General features: G+C 42.4%; 1 protein-coding gene across 1 annotated transcript in view; it reads left to right on the top strand.

Annotated features, from left to right (window-relative positions):
- KIF5C (kinesin family member 5C) overlaps positions 1-16,089 on the top strand; it is a 51,524-nt gene extending 35,435 nt beyond the window's left edge. The window contains exons 16-25 of the mRNA XM_029962191.1: positions 1,027-1,327; positions 2,011-2,087; positions 3,129-3,238; positions 4,122-4,223; positions 4,846-4,906; positions 5,396-5,467; positions 5,974-6,078; positions 8,706-8,922; positions 10,017-10,130; positions 14,076-16,089. Coding sequence (XP_029818051.1) covers positions 1,027-1,327; positions 2,011-2,087; positions 3,129-3,238; positions 4,122-4,223; positions 4,846-4,906; positions 5,396-5,467; positions 5,974-6,078; positions 8,706-8,922; positions 10,017-10,123 — 1,152 coding nt within the window. The 3' untranslated portion in view covers positions 10,124-10,130; positions 14,076-16,089. The remainder of the gene's footprint in view (positions 1-1,026; positions 1,328-2,010; positions 2,088-3,128; positions 3,239-4,121; positions 4,224-4,845; positions 4,907-5,395; positions 5,468-5,973; positions 6,079-8,705; positions 8,923-10,016; positions 10,131-14,075) is intronic.
- The last annotated feature ends 3,711 nt before the right edge of the window (positions 16,090-19,800 follow it).

Genomic DNA, 19,800 nt, shown 5'->3' with positions numbered 1-19,800 from the left:
TATGGGATTTCTGCACCCATTTATGTGGAATTTCCTCACCCTGAATTTGTGTGGGATTTCTATATCCATTTTTATGGGATTTCCTTACCCCAAATTTGTATGGGATTTCCATATCCATTTTTATGGGATTTCCTCACCCTGAATTTGTATGGGATTTCCTCACCCTGAATTTGTATGGGATTTCTACACCCATTTGTATGGGATTTCCTCACCCTGAATTTGTATGGGATTTCTGCACCCGTTTATATGGGATTTCCTTACCCTGAATTTGTATCTTGTATCATCTTAAAAGCAGCCTGAGAGAAGAAGCAGTGACCATATTGTTCACTAGCCAAACCTTTGGAAAGCTCCCCATATCTGCTTTATTAATATGCTGCCAAGATAACAAGGCAGCAGTATATGAAATAAAATGTTATGGAAAACTGTATAGGATGGTGTAGGGGGTTGGCCCTGGCCAGACACCCACCAAAGCTGTTCTATCACTGCCCTCCAAAACTGGACAGGGGAGAGAAACTCTAATGAAGGTTCATGAGATAAAGACCCAGATCCCTCACCAAATACTTCACAGGCAAAACAGACTCATCCTGGGGATAATAATTGAATTTATTGCCAACAAAATCAGAGCAGGATAATGAGAAGTAAAATAAATGTTATAAACACCTTCCCCCACCACACCATCCTTCCCAAGCTCTACCACCTCCAGTGATGCTGGAAGATGGAGATGGGGGGCACAGTGAGTTCATCACAGATTGTTCCTGGTGCTGCTTCAGTCAGAGTCGTTCCCCTGCTCCAGGGTGGGATGTTTCCCATGGGAGACAGTTCTCCATGAGCTCCAACGTGAGTCCCTCCCACTGGAGACAGTTCTCCATGAGCTCCAACGTGAGTCCCTCCCACTGGAGACAGTTCTCATGAGCTCCAGTGTGAGTCCATCCCATGGGAGACAGTTCTCATGAGCTCCAACGTGAGTCCATCCCATGGGAGACAGTTCTCATGAGCTCCAACGTGAGTCCATCCCATGGGAGACAGTTCTCCATGAACTGCTGCAACGTGGGTCGTTTTCCACGGGGTCCATCCTTCAGGCACAGCTCCAACGTGGGTCCCACACCGAGGGGACTCAAGTCCTTCCTCCTTGATGTGGGACAGCACCTGAATTCCGAGGAAACAGGCCGTGCTGCTCACATCTCACTGCTGTTCTCCTTGTCTCCACAGCACGAGGCGAAGATCAAGTCCCTCACAGACTACATGCAGAACATGGAGCAGAAGAGGAGGCAGCTGGAGGAGTCCCAGGACTCTCTCAACGAGGAGCTGGCCAAGCTACGTGCTCAAGGTACCGCTCTGGGCCTTGTGGCCACGATTCCTTTTAGTAGCTGTATCCTACAAAATTCCATGTTGGGTTTTAATGATGGGAGAAATTAAAAAAACAAAACCCACACGAATTCTTCAGCCAAACAGCACCAGGCAATCTTGCTAAATGTTCTGTAAAATTGTTAGAGGTCTGTCTGATTTCAGTTGTCCCTCTGGCAAACTCCATTCCAAAGGAAGCTGCTTCCCTTAGGTGTGCAAAAGGTGTGTCCTTCCCAGCTCCTGTGCAGGATCCAGATGATTTCCTTTTAAGGATTGCTTGTTTTCCCCTTCATTTAATGTGGAAAATGTGTATCTTTCAAGAGCAATTCTTGTAGCTTTGCTGAGCTACTGTTTTATGTAAAATTCCATCACTCTGGATTTCTGCACAAGGGATTTTCTCTGACTGAGGGAGCAGCAGGTGGTGACAAGACTTTTTTTTTCTTTTAACTCCTCCTGCCTTGTTAGAACAGAATTTTTATTCTGTTTCCTGCTCTTCCTACCCCGCTGATGAGAAATGACCTGGTTCTAGAGGCACCATTCCCCCAGTGAAAGCAGAATTGGGATAAGTGGGATTATAAAACAGACAGGCATAGGTTGAGAAATGGCTGGATGTAGCATGTCTTGGAATTGTGTGGTTAGTTCTCAACTGTCTCCACCTTCAAACAGAAAAAATGCACGAAGTCAGCTTCAAGGACAAGGAGAAGGAGCATCTGACCCGGCTTCAGGATGCAGAGGAGATGAAGGTAGTTTGGCACTGCAATTTTAGAGGGCATTTCTCAGGGAGATCCTTCACCCAGCTGATAATTGGGGTGTAATTTTGCCTTCCTCTATTAAAAATTGTATTGATTCACCTCTAAGTTACGCTTATTTTTTGCTGGGGGGACTCTGCTGAAAGTCAGTTTGCTCAGGAGTGAGTCAGGATGCTGAGGTTGATGTAATTTAGGTACTAAGAGATTTGATTTACAAAGAGGCCACTTTCCCGAAGTTTGGCAAGAATTCTGACTATCCCCTGGAAGTAATAATAAAATATAAACCCGTTTCCTGGTATTTTTCCCCTGGAATGCAAAGAAATGTTGGCAATGTGTTGGTTCAATGGGGTTGCAAGTTGCAGACAAGGAAAAAATAGACTTTTTAGAGGTTTGTCTTCTGCAGAACTTTTCCCTCTGTTATAAAAATTTAAAAGGATTAAAGCAGTTGTACAGTTCTTCCTTACAGCTGGAAGAGAAAAAACAAATCTTTTATTAGCAATTTAAAGAGGTGCATTGGGTTTTTCTTACTAATCTTAGAATTTCAATTTAAATAACAATTTAAATAGCGGCTCTGTGGATAAACAGTTTTCAGAGGGGGAGGAGGGTGGTTTGGGTTTCACTTCTGTCACAGGCAGAGCTGCTGTTTTTTTCTTGGTGAATAGGCAGGTGAAATAAAGCTGTACACATATTTCCTTGGTGAAAAAAAGAGGTGAAATAGCAGAGGACTGGTGTAAAATCAGTGTCATTTGTGGCACTTGATATTCCAGGCCCCTGACTTTCACTGGTGGCAGTTTTTGCAAGGAAATGAGCAGAAATTGGTGTACATCTGTTGCTAAAAACTGAATTAAACGCTCAGATGAGCAGACACACAGTTTTTAATCACAGAAAGATACGCCAGGCAGATTCCTGAATTAACTTGATCTGATAATTTCCCCTCAAATCCAGAGGAACAGGTTGATTTAGGGGGCAGGTGAGAAGGAAGCTCAGCTGTGTGTGCCTGGATTTGTGTTTCATGCCCGGCTCTGGTGTTTGCAGAAGGCCCTGGAGCAGCAGATGGAGAGTCACAGGGAAGCCCACCAGAAGCAGCTGTCCAGGCTGAGGGATGAAATCGAGGAGAAGCAGAAAATAATTGATGAAATCAGAGAGTATGTTCACTCCCTCCATCACCTTCTCTGTCCTGTGACACTGTAGGGATGTTTTGGGGTTGCTTTTGTTAGTTTTAATGGATGTTTATACGTAATATTCTGCCCCTTACATGTTTATTCTGTCCTTGCATGCAACAGCCAACCCTGTAATTATTTTATGGGGTGGATTACAGTCCCTACTTCTTTAGTGGGGAGCTTTAAGTCCATAAAATTATAGAGAGGAAAAAGGAAGAGTCATGTTAGACCTGCAGGTCAGTAGGTAAGAGGAGCTTGGAGGAGAACACATTTCAGGAGATCACAGAATCATTTAGGTTGGAAAATACCTTTAAGGTCATCAAGTCCAACCACTACCAAAGCCACCACTGACCACGTCCCCAGAAAGGTTTTTTGGGGGCCTCTTACAGCAATTGGTCCTGTCAGACTTCCTGAGAGACTCAAATTCTCCCATTTTCACACCCTTAGTATTTCCTTCTGACACACCAATGTATCTGTTAGTCAGATACTCCAGCCCTTGGACAATGGAGTGTTTTGCTCCTTGTATTCTTCTTTTCCTAAAATCTAGGCAACCCTGGTGTAGCATTTATTATTTTATCATATTTATTGTGTGGCCAAGGACTAATCATAGGGAAAGGAGGAACATGAGGAAGCAGGACAGAAAGAACAGGTTGTGTCCTTTAAGGTAAAGGAAACAAACCACTGATTTTTAGTTCTCCAGTATTTTAAAATATCGTTTTTAGGGTTCTTTATGCTTATTTCTTTCAGAATTTTTCAGTAGAGAGTTACAGCTTTTCTTTCTCTGTCCAACCCCAGTTTGTTCATGGGGATTTACCTGTTTTCTGGGGTTCAGGCCTGAGCTGTACTGACTTTTCCTTTCTCGTTCCAGCATGAATCAGAAGCTGCAGCTGGAACAAGAGAAACTGAGTGCTGATTATGATAAATTAAAAATTGAGGACCAGGAAAGAGAAATGAAACTGGAAAAGCTCATGTAAGTCAAGAGTTTTCTCATCTGGTGTCCTTCAATCTCTCAGTATGATCACAGGAAATGTGCCAGTGAGAGGCATTTGTGTTGCCATATTCACATTGAAAATATCAATGTGCAGCATTAATAAATGATTACCAATTGCTCCATATTTTTATATCAAAGGCTTTTTAGTAGTGGGTTTGATACTTGCCCAAAAGGATTTTATTAGAGCTCTGATTTTATAAAATATCACAGCAAGTGTTAAATCTCTCATTCCTTAACAAACAGCAAAAACAAGGAAAAGGCTGAGGAGTTCAGGTGGGGTTTTATTGATTTTTTTTTTTTCTTTGTTTTGTTTTGTGGTTTTTTTTAAGTAATAAATCAGCTGTCTGAGTAAAAAACCCTTTCCTGGAAATGAGAGATAAAAATTTCATGTGAGGACATAAAAGATGCAGGTGGTGACTCAGCCCTTCCACGGGAGAGAGCTGCATATTTGGGGCAGTCAAAAGCATAATTACAGATGCAGAGATGTGCAATTTGCTCACATTCTGCAGATGTGCTACTCCAGCTGAATGCTGGTTGATTCTCTTCTGTTTAATATGACTTCAGCATCTCTGATTTGTGTTCCATGTTGTGATCTTTCTAGACTGCTTAATGATAAAAGAGAACAAGCAAGAGAAGACCTTAAGGGGCTGGAGGAAACAGTGGTAGGTCTTAATTACACTTTGTCCCTAACATCTGTGTATATATCCGGATGATATATATAGATATTGATTTTTTAATAAACAGCTTTTAACTACTCAAAATAAAATTAAAAAAGGGTTGCTCTTGTTCTCTTCAGTCTGGCTATGGAGTTGGATGGGGTTGGGATGAGCTGCCCTTTCCTGCACGTGGGTTAATGTTTCCCTCCAGTCTGGGGTAAGGTGGTTATTTTACTGAGCCTGAGAAAAAAAAAACAAAAAACAACAAAACCACCAAACTGGGAAAACTTGGATTTTGGCCAAAATTTTAAAAGCACTTAAAACTTCTGAAGTGCCTGTGAGTAATGTATTTGCTAAAGAGAGAATCCAGAGCTCTCTCCCCTCCTATCAACTAAAATCCAAGGAGAACTTTTACACCACAGTATCTACTGTATCTTACTGAGGGATTTTTTAATCTTTTTTTTTTTAATGGTTATTTTATTGTTTTTATTCCAGGCAAGAGAACTTCAGACTCTTCACAATCTGCGTAAACTGTTTGTCCAAGATCTTACCACCCGCGTTAAAAAAGTGAGACTCTGCTCCTTTTGAACCCAAATCTTGCCTTTTCCTTGCAGTATTCTTGTGATCTGCTGGAAGCCCTTAGTGCATGTTGTCACCAAATGGGATATTGTCTTTTTTTTAACAACAGGGAGAAACAAGATTAAAACTATTCTGCTGTTTATGAGCTTTTATTTGGTCATCATTCGTTAAGGACTAGTCTTAGTTAAGCAAATGAACCAGTCCAGTTGAGTTCAAGTAAAAATATTCTCAAAGATGGTATTAATGGGCACCAGAAATCATTCAATATAACTTGATTTTCCTATTCAGGATCCCCCCATAATTGCTCACTAAGAACAGTTTATTTTTTACGTAGCAGGGAACGCGGTTGTTAAATATCAAATAAACAGGCTAAATAATTTTAATTTGGGGCTCTGGAAGACTTTCCTGCCTTTGAGAAGCTTAAATTTCCCAAAGAGCTGAGCTTGCTGTGGAGTTTCTGCCTGGCTTTGCTGAATGCTGAACTCTCTGTGCAGAGTGTTGAGCTTGACAGCGACGATGGAGGTGGGAGCGCCGCGCAGAAGCAGAAGATTTCCTTTCTTGAGAACAACCTGGAACAGCTTACAAAGGTTCACAAACAGGTAGGGGCTCCCCTTCCCTTCTCCCCTGCTTCCCTTCTTCCCTCCCTCAAACAAAAAATACCCTTTTTTTAATGTTTCCAAGGATAATTTTGGCGGGTGACCTGCGCTGCCTGAGGGAAAGGTACCCACAGGTTTTAACTCCCAACTCCTTGGTGTCAAGAGCTGGTGTGAAGCTGCTCTTCCCACCACCTGTATTTCTATGAATGTGTGAAATAAGCATTATTTTGTCTATGAAAATAGACTTTAGCTCGTTTTTGGCACTAAGAAATACGTAAAAAAAAAATAGCTGTGTTTTTTTTTTTGTGTATCCCAAATTTTGACTCCTGGGCTAAAGCTGCTCAGGGGCACCTCGGAGGTGACTCGAGGGGGTTCAACGAGCACAGTGTGAAAGCAAAGAAAGGGAGGTTTTCTGGGCAGCTGAAGGGGCTGGTGCCTCATTTGTGGGCATTCCACCCCTCCTTCATGGAATTCCTGTTTCACAGAATCCCAGCCTGGTTTGGTTTGGAAGGCAGTGCACTTTTCTGAAACTGTATTAGTGAGACATACCCTGAAATTCTCTTTATTTATTCCTTTGGAAGTGCCAAGAGGCCAAGTGGTGCTGGGACCACGACAAGTGTCCACTAAGATTCAGTAGTTTGAGATTCCCAGGGAACAGATGGTTTAAAGGCCTACTTTCTAAATGTGGAAATGGGGACATGTTGGAGGAGTGTCTTTTTCTTTTACCATTTTGCCTTTTTTTGCACTCGAATCACGCATCTGCTGCCTTTCAAATCCGCATTTTTATAGCTCTCATTAGTCTGTATTTACTCAAAACCAACTTGGAATCCACAGCTTTTAAGAAACTTAGAGGGAAAAATGACATTGGACTTGACCGGACTGTGCTGCCATCCTGCTCTGATTCCATATCATCACTATTTCCTAGGACAAGGGTTCAACACTTGCAGAAAAAGCACATTGTGACAAGTTTTTTTTTAGCTTGTTTGTGTTTTATTTCAGCACTAAGCGTGGCCCAGCAGGTGTAAAACATTTTGATTGTCAAACAACATGTGAATGTCAGTCCGTGCTGGTGCTTTACTGTGTTATTAATGTGGTGGTTAAACCACTTTTCACTCCAGAAAAGGGAGGATCACTCCTTTGGAGCAGATTTCTGCTGACTTCTAGCACTGGTTTAATCAGTTCAGTAGAAATTGTGCTGGATTTTTCTGACTGTTTTTATTTATTAAAAGTCAATCCTCTCTCTCTTGGCTGTTGGTGCATGGAAAGTCAGATGTTATTTAGATAATTGATAGACCTCGCTCAGGTTTATATTAAATTGAGGAAGTGCATGAAGTCAAAATTGCATATAATCACCATATTTATAGCTACAGAACCTAAAAGTGATTTCTTTGTGAAGTTTCCAATTTTCCCACATGCCTGGGGAGGGAACACACAGGTGAATGTGTCAGAACCATTTGAGATGATGAATTTTGGACGGTCCCCAGTGTTGCCTGTAAGACATATTGAAGCATTACTATTTTGAAATCACGAGGTGATCGATTATTTGCAAAATATTTCTGTGTTCTGAGCAAATGTAGAGCTTCTGCTGCAGCTGCTGTAAAGTCTAGAGAAGCAGATATGGCAGAAGAGTGTCCTGAAGTGACAGGTTTTGTCCTCAAGCCCTCACCCTTCAGGATCAGCTCTGTGAAATTTTGTTGGATGGAATAAACAGTGGCATAAACTCTGTTGTTCTTTGACTTTTCTGGAAGATTTAAATGAATCTCACACCTCAGGCAGACAATTGTGACTAAAACTATGAAGTTTGGACAACTCTCTCAGGGTCATGGTGGGATTGTTGGAGTGTCCTGTGCAGGAGATGGAATTGATGATCCTTGTGTGTCCATTCCACCTCAGGATATCCCAATGACTCTAAATTTCTCTTTGAAAAAAGAATATATAAGTGAATATCACACCTCAGCCAGGCAAATGAACTGTGTGATTAAAACTGCAAAGTTTGGACAACTCTCTCAGGGAGACACAGTGGGATTGTTGGGGCTGTCCTGTGCAGGAGATGGAACTGAGTGTGCCCATTCCAGCTCAGGATATTCCACGATTCTAAATTTCTCTTTGAAAAATGAATATTTAAATGAATATCACACCTCAGTCAGACAAATGAAAAAGTATGAACAGCTCTCTCAGAGAGACACAGTGGGATTGTTGGGGTGTCCTGTGCAGGAGATGGAATTGATGGTCCTTGTGTGTCCATTCCAGCTCAGGATATTCCAATGATTCTAAATTTCTCTTTGAAAAATGAATATTTAAGTGAATATCACACCTCAGCCAGACAAATGAACTGTGTGATTAAAACCATGAAGTTTGGACAACTCTCTCAGGGTCATGATGGGATTGTTGGGGTTGTCCTGTGCAGGAGATGGAACTGATGATCCTTGTGTGTCCATTCCAGCTCAGGATATTCCTCAGTCCTACATTTCTCTTTGACATAAGCTTTTCCCAGTCATTTCTGGGAGAAACCCGCTTTACCCACAGCCCGCGAGGCGCGAAGAGGAGCCGGCGGCGTTTTCGGCCTCTCCTTGTCGGAGAACCCTTCCCGCGGTCTCTAACGGGCCCTTTTGGCCATTCCTTTCCTGCAGCTGGTTCGTGATAATGCAGATCTTCGTTGCGAGCTTCCTAAGCTGGAAAAACGCCTTCGAGCTACGGCAGAGAGAGTTAAGGCCCTGGAGAGTGCACTGAAGGAGGCCAAGGAGAACGCCATGAGGGACCGCAAGCGCTACCAGCAGGAGGTGGATCGCATTAAGGAGGCCGTGAGAGCCAAAAACATGGCCAGGAGAGCACACTCTGCTCAGATTGGTAAGGCCATGGAGCTAAAGGGTTGCCCGCATTCCTCGTGCTCGGCGTGCTGGCTCGGGTTTGAGCCGAGCTCTGAGAGCAGCGGCGGAACCGCGGGGGCCGCTGCTTCTCCTGGGATCTTCAAAGGCTTCACTTTTTAATAGAATCTGCCCCACCTCAAGCTTAAAGAGCCTCTGCTATTTAACTCGGTAAATAAGTGGCATAATGGGGCTTGTGTGCCCTTCTAGTGACCTGAAAACTTGTCTCCTTAAATTAGTCTCTTACTTTCTTCCTCCTCCCCCCACGCTCTCCCTTTCTGCTTTCATTATTTCCTTGCCTTTCTGGACCTTGTCCCTTTCTCTTTCTTTCCCTTGATTACTTCTCCTTGTGATTTAATTTGGGGCTGTGCAGAGTCAAAAATTCTTCCTGTGTAATTCAGATACTTGATGTGTCTCTGTGCCACAGTGTGTGCCTTCCTGGACCTTGTCCCTTTCTCTTTTTTTTCCCTTGATTACTCCTCCTTGTGATTTAATTTGGGGCTGTGCAGAGTCAAAAACTCTTCCTGTGTAATTCAGATGCTTGAGTTATCTGTGGCGCAATGAGTGCACACAACCACGGGGCGGTCAAGATGGGGCAATTTTAGAAATGATTTGTTGGGATTGATGAAACAGCAGGGTGATGGTCTGGGTGGTGATGCAAATACTGGTGTTTTAAAACCTAAGAGAGAATCAGGCAGCACACAGTATCACCTGTGTGGGAAGCCATCGGCAGCTTTGTCTTGGCGTCTTCTGGAATGATATAAATCCTCAAATTGGACATGGGAAGTGCAGCACTGCCCACCAAGTGGCCATGACTCCTCTGTGTTGTCTAGGCAGCCCATAATCTTTGGAGATCCCAAGCATGGGAAGGCTAAAGGGCTCTGTCCCAAGCAGAAGATGGATGTGTTGGCTGAGGGAGGGAATGCCGTGTTCCGCAGAGCTGGATCACACACCCCTCTGCCAAGCACAGCTCCGTGTTTGGGAACAGAGGGGTTTGTACCAGAGGAGAAGGTGAGGTGGAAAACCTCCTGTGAAAGCTGAATGTTGTTGTTTGGTTCCCTCTTTTTTCCTGTGCAGCCAAGCCCATCCGCCCTGGCCATTATCCAGCGTCTTCTCCGACGGCTGTCCACGCCATCCGAGGGGGAGGGATGTCCAACTCCAGCTACTACCACAACACCAAATAGGCGAGAAGTAAGACCAAAATACCTTCCTCATCTGTTCCTTCACTGATCACCCACTCCCCTAGAGTTCAGTCTTGCTTTCAGCAGACACACAGTGTATTTTTTCCATTTTTAGTAGGAGTCGTTTGCTGATATTTAAAAAATTACTAATTGAGTGCCTGTTAGAAAGGTTTGATTTTAATGACTTATAAGTTAAGACTTTTTTTAATAAACTATAGTCTAGTAAATCTGTACTGAAATTCCCACTTGGAGGCGTGAAACTCATGTAGTAAAAATAGAGTTCCAGAGGTTCCTTCTGCCAATATCATTTGCTGCTTTCTGTACCATGAAAGTGTTTCCATGTTGTGATATTCCAGCCTGGGGCAGGGGTAGAGCAGCACAAATTTGAATGGCACAGTTTGGGAAACATTACTTTTGTTTCTCTTGCTTTGCACTCTTACTCAGGTCTCTTTTAGAAAAGAAAATAATTTGATATTTTACTTTAATTGCAAGGGCTTGAGGATTTCTGAACAAAAAAAATCTCTGGAAGACGAGCAAGATATTCCCAGGAGACTGTTTCATGGACTCTAACCTCCCATTTCCTTCTTTAAATGCTGCTTATCTGAGAGATTTTTATATCTGTGTTATTTTAGATGATCACTTTATGTCACAGACAAGCCAAGAGCTGGATGGTAGTGCAGTGAAAAGCACCCAAGGCACTGCTAATTTGTCCCTCCAAGTCTGGCTTTTTCCCCCCTCTCCTTGAGGCTTAATTCTGTCTCATGACTCTCCTCTGATGGTCTGTGGTTTCATGGAGGCACTCAGCATTCTTGGGTGGTTTTCCCTTTATTTTGGGAATGCCTCACGTCAGGCCTGCATGCCAAGCATCCATCACAGCACACTCAGGCTCTCTTTGTGCTGGGGGATTGTTCCTGCTCATTGTGTTTTCCCTGGAGCTTCAAGCAACATATTTTCTCCGTGGGTAAATTAGGGCAAGGCTTTGCTGAGTGGTTTTGTGCATTAGTTCAGTCTGAACTGAAAGTGGCTTTTCCAGCTCACAAGTGAGGTGCCTCTGTCCATCTGCTCCATTGCATTCCCACCTCTGGGACTGAGGAAATATTAAAATATTAGTAAAACACTTCTAAACTTTCATTGCAACAGCTGCTCTGGGGCGAAAAAAAGCTGCCATTTGCCTAAATTAAACTTACTTTTAATATACCAACTGCTGTGAAATTAAGTCAGGCTCAAACAGGCCACACATTAGGTACAGGCACGTGTCAAGTGAACAACCTGATGAGATTAATAGGAGCTATTAATTAAAATAAAACTAGATGGGTTTATAAGAAGATAGAGCTGTTGAAATCAATAAAAAGCAATCAGAAGGCACAGAATACCTGTCAGATATTTTAGATGCTGAAGGTGGTGCAGGATGAGCAGATTCAGGCCACACTTGGAACACATTGCAGAGGAGCTCATGGAAAGTGAGGGTGGAGGAAAAAGAAGAAGGAAGACCTCAGAAAAAAAAATGGATAAAGTTATGGATTTATGGTTTCTGAATAAAATTAGAAAAATTCTGAAAAGCAACTCCCCAGAGGCTGGAATGAAATAATTTAAACAGTGTGCTGTAGATTTTTCTGCTCACACCTAGAAGTAAGGCTGGAAGATGTAGTCAGGTAAGGCCATGCAGTGATGGAAGAAAGTCAGTTCTCATCAGTTTTGGTCCTTTGGTTTAGAAGATTATTGGCAAATTGTAACTATTTCACTGCCAACATTGGGAGTATCAAAGTAATCCGAATTTTGAGCTGTTTGGATGAAAACCCAGGGGTCTGAGCAAGAGTGTTGATAAAGGTACTACTTGTGCAGGGAAAACTTTATCCAGATTATCTCCAGAATATTGTTGAGACATTCCTTTTGAAAGGTGCAGTTTCACACAGCTGGAATTAGATCAGAACTTCCTTTTATATTCATTTAACAACAGTGAAATAAAGGTGGGATTTCTGTACCAACATTTGCTGTCAAACCATCCCCATTTCTGGAATGACAACTTTCTACCAGGATGAGGAGAGATTTATCTTGCATTCATTCATTATTCACCACAAAGATAATAGACATTTAGTGCTGTTAGAATGATCAGTAATTATGATTGATTGACCCAGCAGCAGATGGAAGAGAAAGAAATGTGGGCTGTTAATAAAATGTGCTCCTGGAATTGCACATTGCTGGTCTCCAAGAGAGAATTCTTCACTCTGTCCACAGTGTAGATGGTTTTGGGAATACAAGTGCAATGATTTTGTTGCTTTTAAATATATTCTTCAGCCTAAATTTAAAAGAAAAATAATTATTTTTGTGAAGGGATGTGTTTTGACAACACTTTAAAGAGCAATACTCGATGGCTGTGCATTAATTTCATGTCACTGTATATTGTCATATTTAAAGCTCTAGATGGGGATAGTTACTAAATATAACTCAATATCTATACAGAGTGTAGATTTCAAAGAATTTAAGTTTTTTCAAACAATGCCTGGAATTCCAAAAGCAAAAACTGTGGTATTCATTTGTTGTTTTGACTCCTTTTCATGCTGCCCCACAAAGTTTAGGCCAGAAACTGCACAGAATTCTCAAATTCACTATACAGTCTGGGTTTATGTGTTGGTTTTTTTTTCTGAATCATTAAAGAAAAACTTAGTTAATAATCAGTTTTAGAACTGGAAATAAGCATAAAGGTGGTGTCTGGGCAAACCTGAGTGTCCCTTGCAGTGTCTGGTTAGTGGCTGCCAGGCTGAAGTGGATAATGGGGCAATTCTGTGTTGAATTTTCATGCTTAAATATGTGGCCAAATCAGTGTTAATAGAAATCAGCTCGTTTTGAAATTCTGCCTTCAAATTCAAAATGAATAAATATTTTTAATCCACCCAGAACACTGCTAATGCAGCCAATAAGATGCATAAATTAATAACCATCTGGTTTCCTATAAGGTGTTAATAAAGAGGACAATTAGGAGCCAACTACAACTCCCAACATTAATCTAGGGCAAATTTAAAAACACTGATGCATCAATATTTATGTGTTTATTTTTATAACTTGATCTTGAATTTGGACAAGGGTTTTTTTTTTAATAACTGTACAAGAAAATGGTTCATTGAGGATCCTCATAAGACTGGTTTTGTATCAGTGTATTCAGAAACGTTCCAGGCACATTCAGTTGCTTTTGTGGTGTTTTCCATATGAAAAATGTGGGGGAAAAAATCCAATTAAAACCCAAGAGCTTTTAAAAGTATGTATGTGGAATGTTTTGTGATCAACTTTATGATTTGTAACTTTTTTATAAAGGTGAACCAAGCAACCTTGGCACTTGGTCACGTGCCTTGGACTTTGCTTCTGGATGGAATTATTATAAATTAGTGAGAAAGATGCCTGTATAATGTGCATATGTAAAATGATATACTATAGTGTTATAGCATTAGATTGGATATTATCTATAAAATACTTTATACATATTTATAAATGCATATTTATTTATATATGTGTGCACATATATATATATATCAGGAAAGGCTCTCTGTCAGCACATGTAGAACAGAAGTATTTATATTTTTTCATGCCTTTGTTTTATGTTTTTCAAGCACAGCTGCTGTTACTTTCCTTATTGGTACATAAGATAGGCACAGATCTGCTCTTGAGCACATCCAGTGGGGAGAAAAATCCCATTAAAGGAACAGGATTATAGGGAAAAAAAAGTTAGGCCTTTACAGTGTTTAGGCAAGACAAACTGCCAGGTTACAGGTGGTAAAGAATTAGTGTAAATCAAGAGAATTGGCACACTATGACAAATTCCTAATTCCATGAATTGTTCCCATGTGGCTCCGTTCGTCGCCGTCGCGGAGGCTCTTTGGTTGCTGGATGTCACCTTTGGGATGATCTCCTTCCTAACCCCAAAAACGGGCTAATTTCCCTTGCTTTCTGCTCTCTTTGGCAGGTCAGTTCCACTTAAGCATGTTAAGGACTGTCATTAAGTCACTAGTTTCTTTTCTGCCCCTCTTCGACCCGACCCACATCCCGTTCATCCTGCGCTTCCTCCGGCCATCGGCAACGCACCGGTCCCAGGTACCCCGAGCTTCGCAGGACCTCCACGTGTACAGAAGTGTCCAGACCCTTCTGCAATGTATTGGACATTCCCATCTCAGTAAGGATTAGGGAGTCTGCCACTCCGAGCCCACCTTGGCGCTGGTTTAGGTTGGCGCTTCCACACTCAGAGCGATGCTTTCTTTTTTTTTTTCCGAGTCCTCCGTTGCATCGGTAAATCCCGACTTCTGGCATCAAGGAATTAATTATTCACTGACCAAGTGCCACCAAAGGCAGGTGATTGTGCTCTGTCATGACTGATTTACTGTATAATATACATATTATTTTATATTTTTAGGGGATGAAAATGTGCTGCTATATGGTTTTCGTTTTACTTGCTTTACATTTTCAGAAGGAAATTTCCCCAAAGAACCATTTGTAAAATCCCGAGGGAACAAAAAAAAAAAAAACCAAAAAAAAATAAATAAAAATCTTTGGACTGTGTAAAATAATCTTTATTGCAGTACCTGGTAAAGATCAAACGGGATGCAGAGAAATCTGTTAGTATAGAGCTAGGATTTGAAGTTTGGTAATTCCATGAATATTATCTGTGTGACCTATTTTAAAATTAAGATCCGAGCTGCTGCTTGTAGTTCTCCCGACGGTGGTGGGTTTTCCTGGAGTGTGTTTGTGAGCGTTGTTCCCTAGGAAGTTTTGAAGGCTTTTCAGAATGCTGTGGAAATCTTGTCTGGGAAAATCTGACAAGTGTTTCCCCCCCTCTCCTCCTCCTTTCCCCTTCCCACATGCCTTTGGGAATTCAGATCCCGGAGGGAACAGTCCCCGACCAGAAAGGACGTAGCTTAAAGGAACAAAGGAAAAGAAAATCTCCCAAATCCCAGATACTCCCTTAAAAAATTAGAGAGTCTAGAAGGAGGTGAGAGTTGTACACTCGAGCTGTCCTTTGCAGGCTAAATTTGGGAATACATTTGCAGGGATGTGAGGAGCACATTCCAAGGGGAAAAGAATGTTTTTGTAGGTCAATGTATGCAAATCATCCTACGGATGGTGCTCACCGAGGGAAGGACGAGCCTTTCCTGGATCTCTTTTTCCAGCCAGGCAGCAAATTCCCATCTTCCCAGCAAGGGGGCACTGGAATCTCTCCGGGAAGGTGCTGCTCCTCCTCCTCCCTGCCTGCACATTCCTCCCGGGGCAGGTGACACGGTCGGGCTTAGGGAAGCCGGGATTCCAGGAAGGTTAGGCCGAGCATAGCCCTCTAGTCTTCTTTTGCAGACCTTTGCTCTTATTTAATTTGAGATTGGTTGGTTGGTTGGTTGTTCTTGGTTTTTTTTTTTTAATTTCTGAACCTGTTTGTTAGTAAGAGTAGAATTATTCAGTTACTTAGAGTGTTTTGGAAGATTGTGAGTTGACTTTAGATATTTTTTTCTACTGAAACTTAAGTTGTTGCAAAGTAAGTTGGGGCTTAATTTAACTGGTTTGTTTTTTTTGTTGTTTGTGGTTTTTTTTTAATGTTGCACTATTTTGGGGAGCGTTTTGCTAAACATATTTAATGAAGCTGCAAATTTGCATGTATTTAATTTATTTTGTATTTTTCAAAGTTTTATATTTTCTTTCTTTACGTGCATGTGCACTGCCAGAAGAATGAACTGTGAACTTGCCATATGCAATCTTGAATAAAATCACTAATCCACAACTACTCTGTGCTATCTTACCAGCTGCTGGAAGCTGAAGTTTCTACTCTGAACTAATAATCCTCTTGTTTTGGTTCTGAAACAGCTGTTTTGGGAAAGATACCAAACTTATTTGCTGTCAAAAGATTTTTGTGTCGTAGGAAAACTTTTTGTTCTGTCTTTTGAATTGGGAGTTTGGTATGGAATTGTATTGTAGATGCAATATTAGCTTAAAAAAAATGGTGTGAGTTCCTCAGAGCATCACCAGGGCAGTTCTGGAGGGCAGTTCTGAGAGCTTTCTGCAGCTTGAGGGGTAAGTTAACTTGGACATCTCTTAATGGTGCTAGTGCTGATCAGCCAGTCAGTCCCACTAGCCAAGGACAAATTAAGTTTCTCCAAGTTCACTTTTCCATCCGGACTGCAGGAGGATTTCCTCCAACTGGAATGCCAAAAGGATGCCTTGGGCTGAAATTCTCCAAATGTGTAATAACTGGAAGTCACGAATTCTCAGTTGAACATACTCTGCTTCTGTATCTATTTTGATTTTTTTTTTAAGCCTATTTTAATCAGGCGACTTCAGTTTGTACCGTGTGCTGTATATTCAACTTTTGTACCATTTTTAAGGCTTTCACGTTTTATATCTGGAGAGGAAAACCACACATCTGCTCTGCAGAGATCCAAACCTGTCTCCTGCCGTTTTCTGCCACCTGATCCTTACTTTCTTTGCTCTTTGAGTGTTGTGTTCTATTTACTCGAGGCTCATTTTCAAGTTGTGGTTTGTACAGCGCAAAAGAAATTTCACATCTAAAAATGTCATGCATGGGACAAATTTGGGTGGAAATACGAATGGGAAACGTGTTTCAGATGGAACTAAAGTGCATATTGTTCTTTTTGCTAGTATTTAAAAAGTATTTCTGGCTCACTCGAGCTTCTCTTAATGATATGTTCAAATATCTTGTGTTCGTCCTTGAGTTCATGTTTCATCAACTTGTTTTCTGGAAAGCAAGGAAAGTTTTAGGCCTGGAAAGATCTTGGCTGATGCATTTTTAAGTTTGTATTCAACAGGGGTGAGAGTTTGATTATCCTGAATATACCGAAAACTTCAAAATTAAGTCACAAGAATTTTTACTACAGAACCCCGAGTAAATTTTCAATTTCATTTTGTAAATCCTGATGGACTAAGGTTGCACGTTTGCCTGAAATCTTTATAAATCAGAGAATCCTGGAGTGGATTGGGTTGGAAGGGACCTTAAAGCCCAGCCAGTCCCACCCCCTGCCATGGGCAGGGACACCTTCCACTGTCCCAGCTTGCTCCAAAGTGGGCTTGGACACTTCCAGGGATCCAGGGGCAGCCACAGCTTCTCTGCCCAACCTGTGCCAGGGCATCCCCACCCTCCCAGCCAGGAATTCCTTCCCAATATCCCACCTAAACCTACCCTAAGAATTTTAATTTGAACACAGTTTAATTTGAAGAAAAGGGTGTTTAAGCCCAACGGTGCCGAAGGTCCGACGGGAAAAGGCCCCACCAGGTTTCCGCTGTCGGAGGAGAAACACCTCCTGCAACCACCCAGTCCCACCTCGACGGGAAGAGGGGAGGAATCAGGAAATAAACTGATAGCAGGATAATCTCAATCTCCCCTTGCCTTGATATTTTTTTTTTTTGTTTCCTGTCTTCACTGTGCCTGTACGAACTGCGCCGTGCACCGGCAGCATCCGCCGTGCAGGAGGGAACTGCTCCGGCCGTTCCCTCCCGCCCTCACAGCCCTGCCCATGGACACCCCTCTCGCTGTGGGAGAGCCAGGGGGGGCTGAGGCATTCTGTAGATTTATACCTGTCTAGTTTGTAAAGTTGTGTAATGTGTACTGCAGATGTGTATTCTCTGGGCTCTATGTATCTTTACAGTAGTGTTCAATTTAGGATTAAAAAAACAAAACAAAACAAAACAAAACAAAAAAAAAAACCAAAAAAATAAATTGTGGACACGTTTTGCTGGTACCAAGGGGAAATTTTTTTTTTGCCATTGCATCAAACGATGCTGAAATGTATTAAACTCTTGATAGGAAACCTGAACCCTCTTTCCCCCATCCCGTGGAGATAAGTCTTTTATCTTCATCCTGAAGTTCTACCGGAGATGGATGGATACACTGGCAGACTGCATGAGATGTATCATTCGAAATCCGTTACAGTGGAAAATAAAACTGAGCTAAACTCTGCGGTGTGGGCCTTATGTGACACGGGACATCCAGCAGGGACTGCTCTCTGTGACAGGGACAGCACCCAGGGAATGGCTGGAGCTGGGACAGGGCAGGCGTCAGGTTGGCATCTCAGGCCGAAAGAGTATCTTCCCCCAGAGCGCTGGTTGGGCACTGACCAGCGCCCTCCACCAGGGCAGTGGCGCCATCAGCCCAAGGCTGCCAGAGCTCCAGGAGGGTTTGGATGATCCTCTCAGGGACAGGGTGGGATTGCTGGGGTGTCTGTGCAGGGCCAGGGGTTGGACTGATGATCCTTGGGGGTCCCTTCCAGCTCAGGATAATCCATGATTCTCTAAGTGACCCATTCAATGGAATTGCACTCCAGAGCGTGCTGGAGTCCGTGTCCAAGGCCACGCTCTGGATTTTAGCTTTCCTTCTAAACCTGCACCAGGTAATTCATAGAATCCCAGACTGGTTTGACTTGAAGGGACCTTAAAGCTCATCTCATCCCACCCCCTTCCATGGGCAGGGACACCTTCCACTAGCCCAGTTTGCCCCAAGCTCCATCCAACCTGGCCTTGGACACTTCCAGGGATGGGGCATTAATTAGAAGGTTTGGATGGCTGGGAAATGAACACAGCATTTTAAATTTTTTTTTAATAAATAATTGCATCTTCTCTGTTACCTCTCCATGGACATATTCCTTCTTCCTCCTCTTTTTTAGTAGCCTGGAGTATGACAGGGAGACTCTTCCACTTACCTTCTGCATGCATTTCCATTTTTATAGGAATATTACACTCACTTTATGTACAGTGTAGTGAAGTTCCTGCCTCCTTGCCACCTCCCTTAAGTCATACTCGGGAGCTTTATAAACAGCTTATTTCCAGTAATTATTACTCTGAGCAATTCTCAATTAAATCATTACCTTTCTCCTCAGCAATGGAAATTCCATTGGATTCTGTGGAAACGGAGTGCTCCCTTTTTTTGGTTGATTTCTAATGAGAATTACGTGGGTTTTGCACCAAGCCTAGCAGAGGTAGGAATCAGTCTGGTAAAATTTGGAGTTGATTATTTCTAAATCAGAATAAATATTGGATTGTGCTGCTTTCAGTGCATAAAAGGTGCTTCCTCATGCTCTGAGAAGCTGCTGCCTGCAGGATGAGGATGGATCCATCTGGGAAGAAGAGGCTTTCCAGTATAGATGGTTTATGTTAAGGAGAGCAGATGGGAAGTCCGAACATTCCCCCATAGTCCTGTAGAGGAAGGCAGACGCTGTGCGGTGCCAGAGCTTTTTCCGTGAGTTAAAACCCTTCTAGATCTCTTTGATAAACCTTGTGCCTGGAGGACGAACTCAATTACAGAGCAGACTGTTTGCAAGTTTATCCCTACAATTTCACTTTCGGAATGTGGGATCGCAGCAGTTAATTAACTCCATGAAAACATCACAAATTACTGTATCCATTTCTAAGATCCGGCTTACGCAACAGCCCAGCGAAAAACAAAGGGTTTGCATCCCTAGAAAAACACTCGCTGCCAGCCTGTCACTGTTGATTTCGACACTTCTCAACTCCGGCTTAAATACTTTAAATTTACCTTCTAGCACAGCTGCACCCAATGGAGACTATTTATCCTAAAATGAGGTTGGTCAGTAGTTTGGGCTCAAGTCACCTGGTGGTCACACGAATCAGCTCGTCCTTGATACGCTTTGGTGCCACGTTGATGCCGGTCCCGGGGGAAGGGGAGGGTGTCGGGGAAGGTG

Source organism: Manacus vitellinus, unplaced genomic scaffold (assembly GCF_001715985.3).
Source record: "Manacus vitellinus isolate BGI_N305 unplaced genomic scaffold, ASM171598v3 scaffold_43_pilon, whole genome shotgun sequence".
Lineage (NCBI taxonomy): Eukaryota > Metazoa > Chordata > Aves > Passeriformes > Pipridae > Manacus > Manacus vitellinus.
Note: the sequence above shows the minus strand (reverse complement) of the source record. Positions and strands in the feature narration are given on the sequence as shown.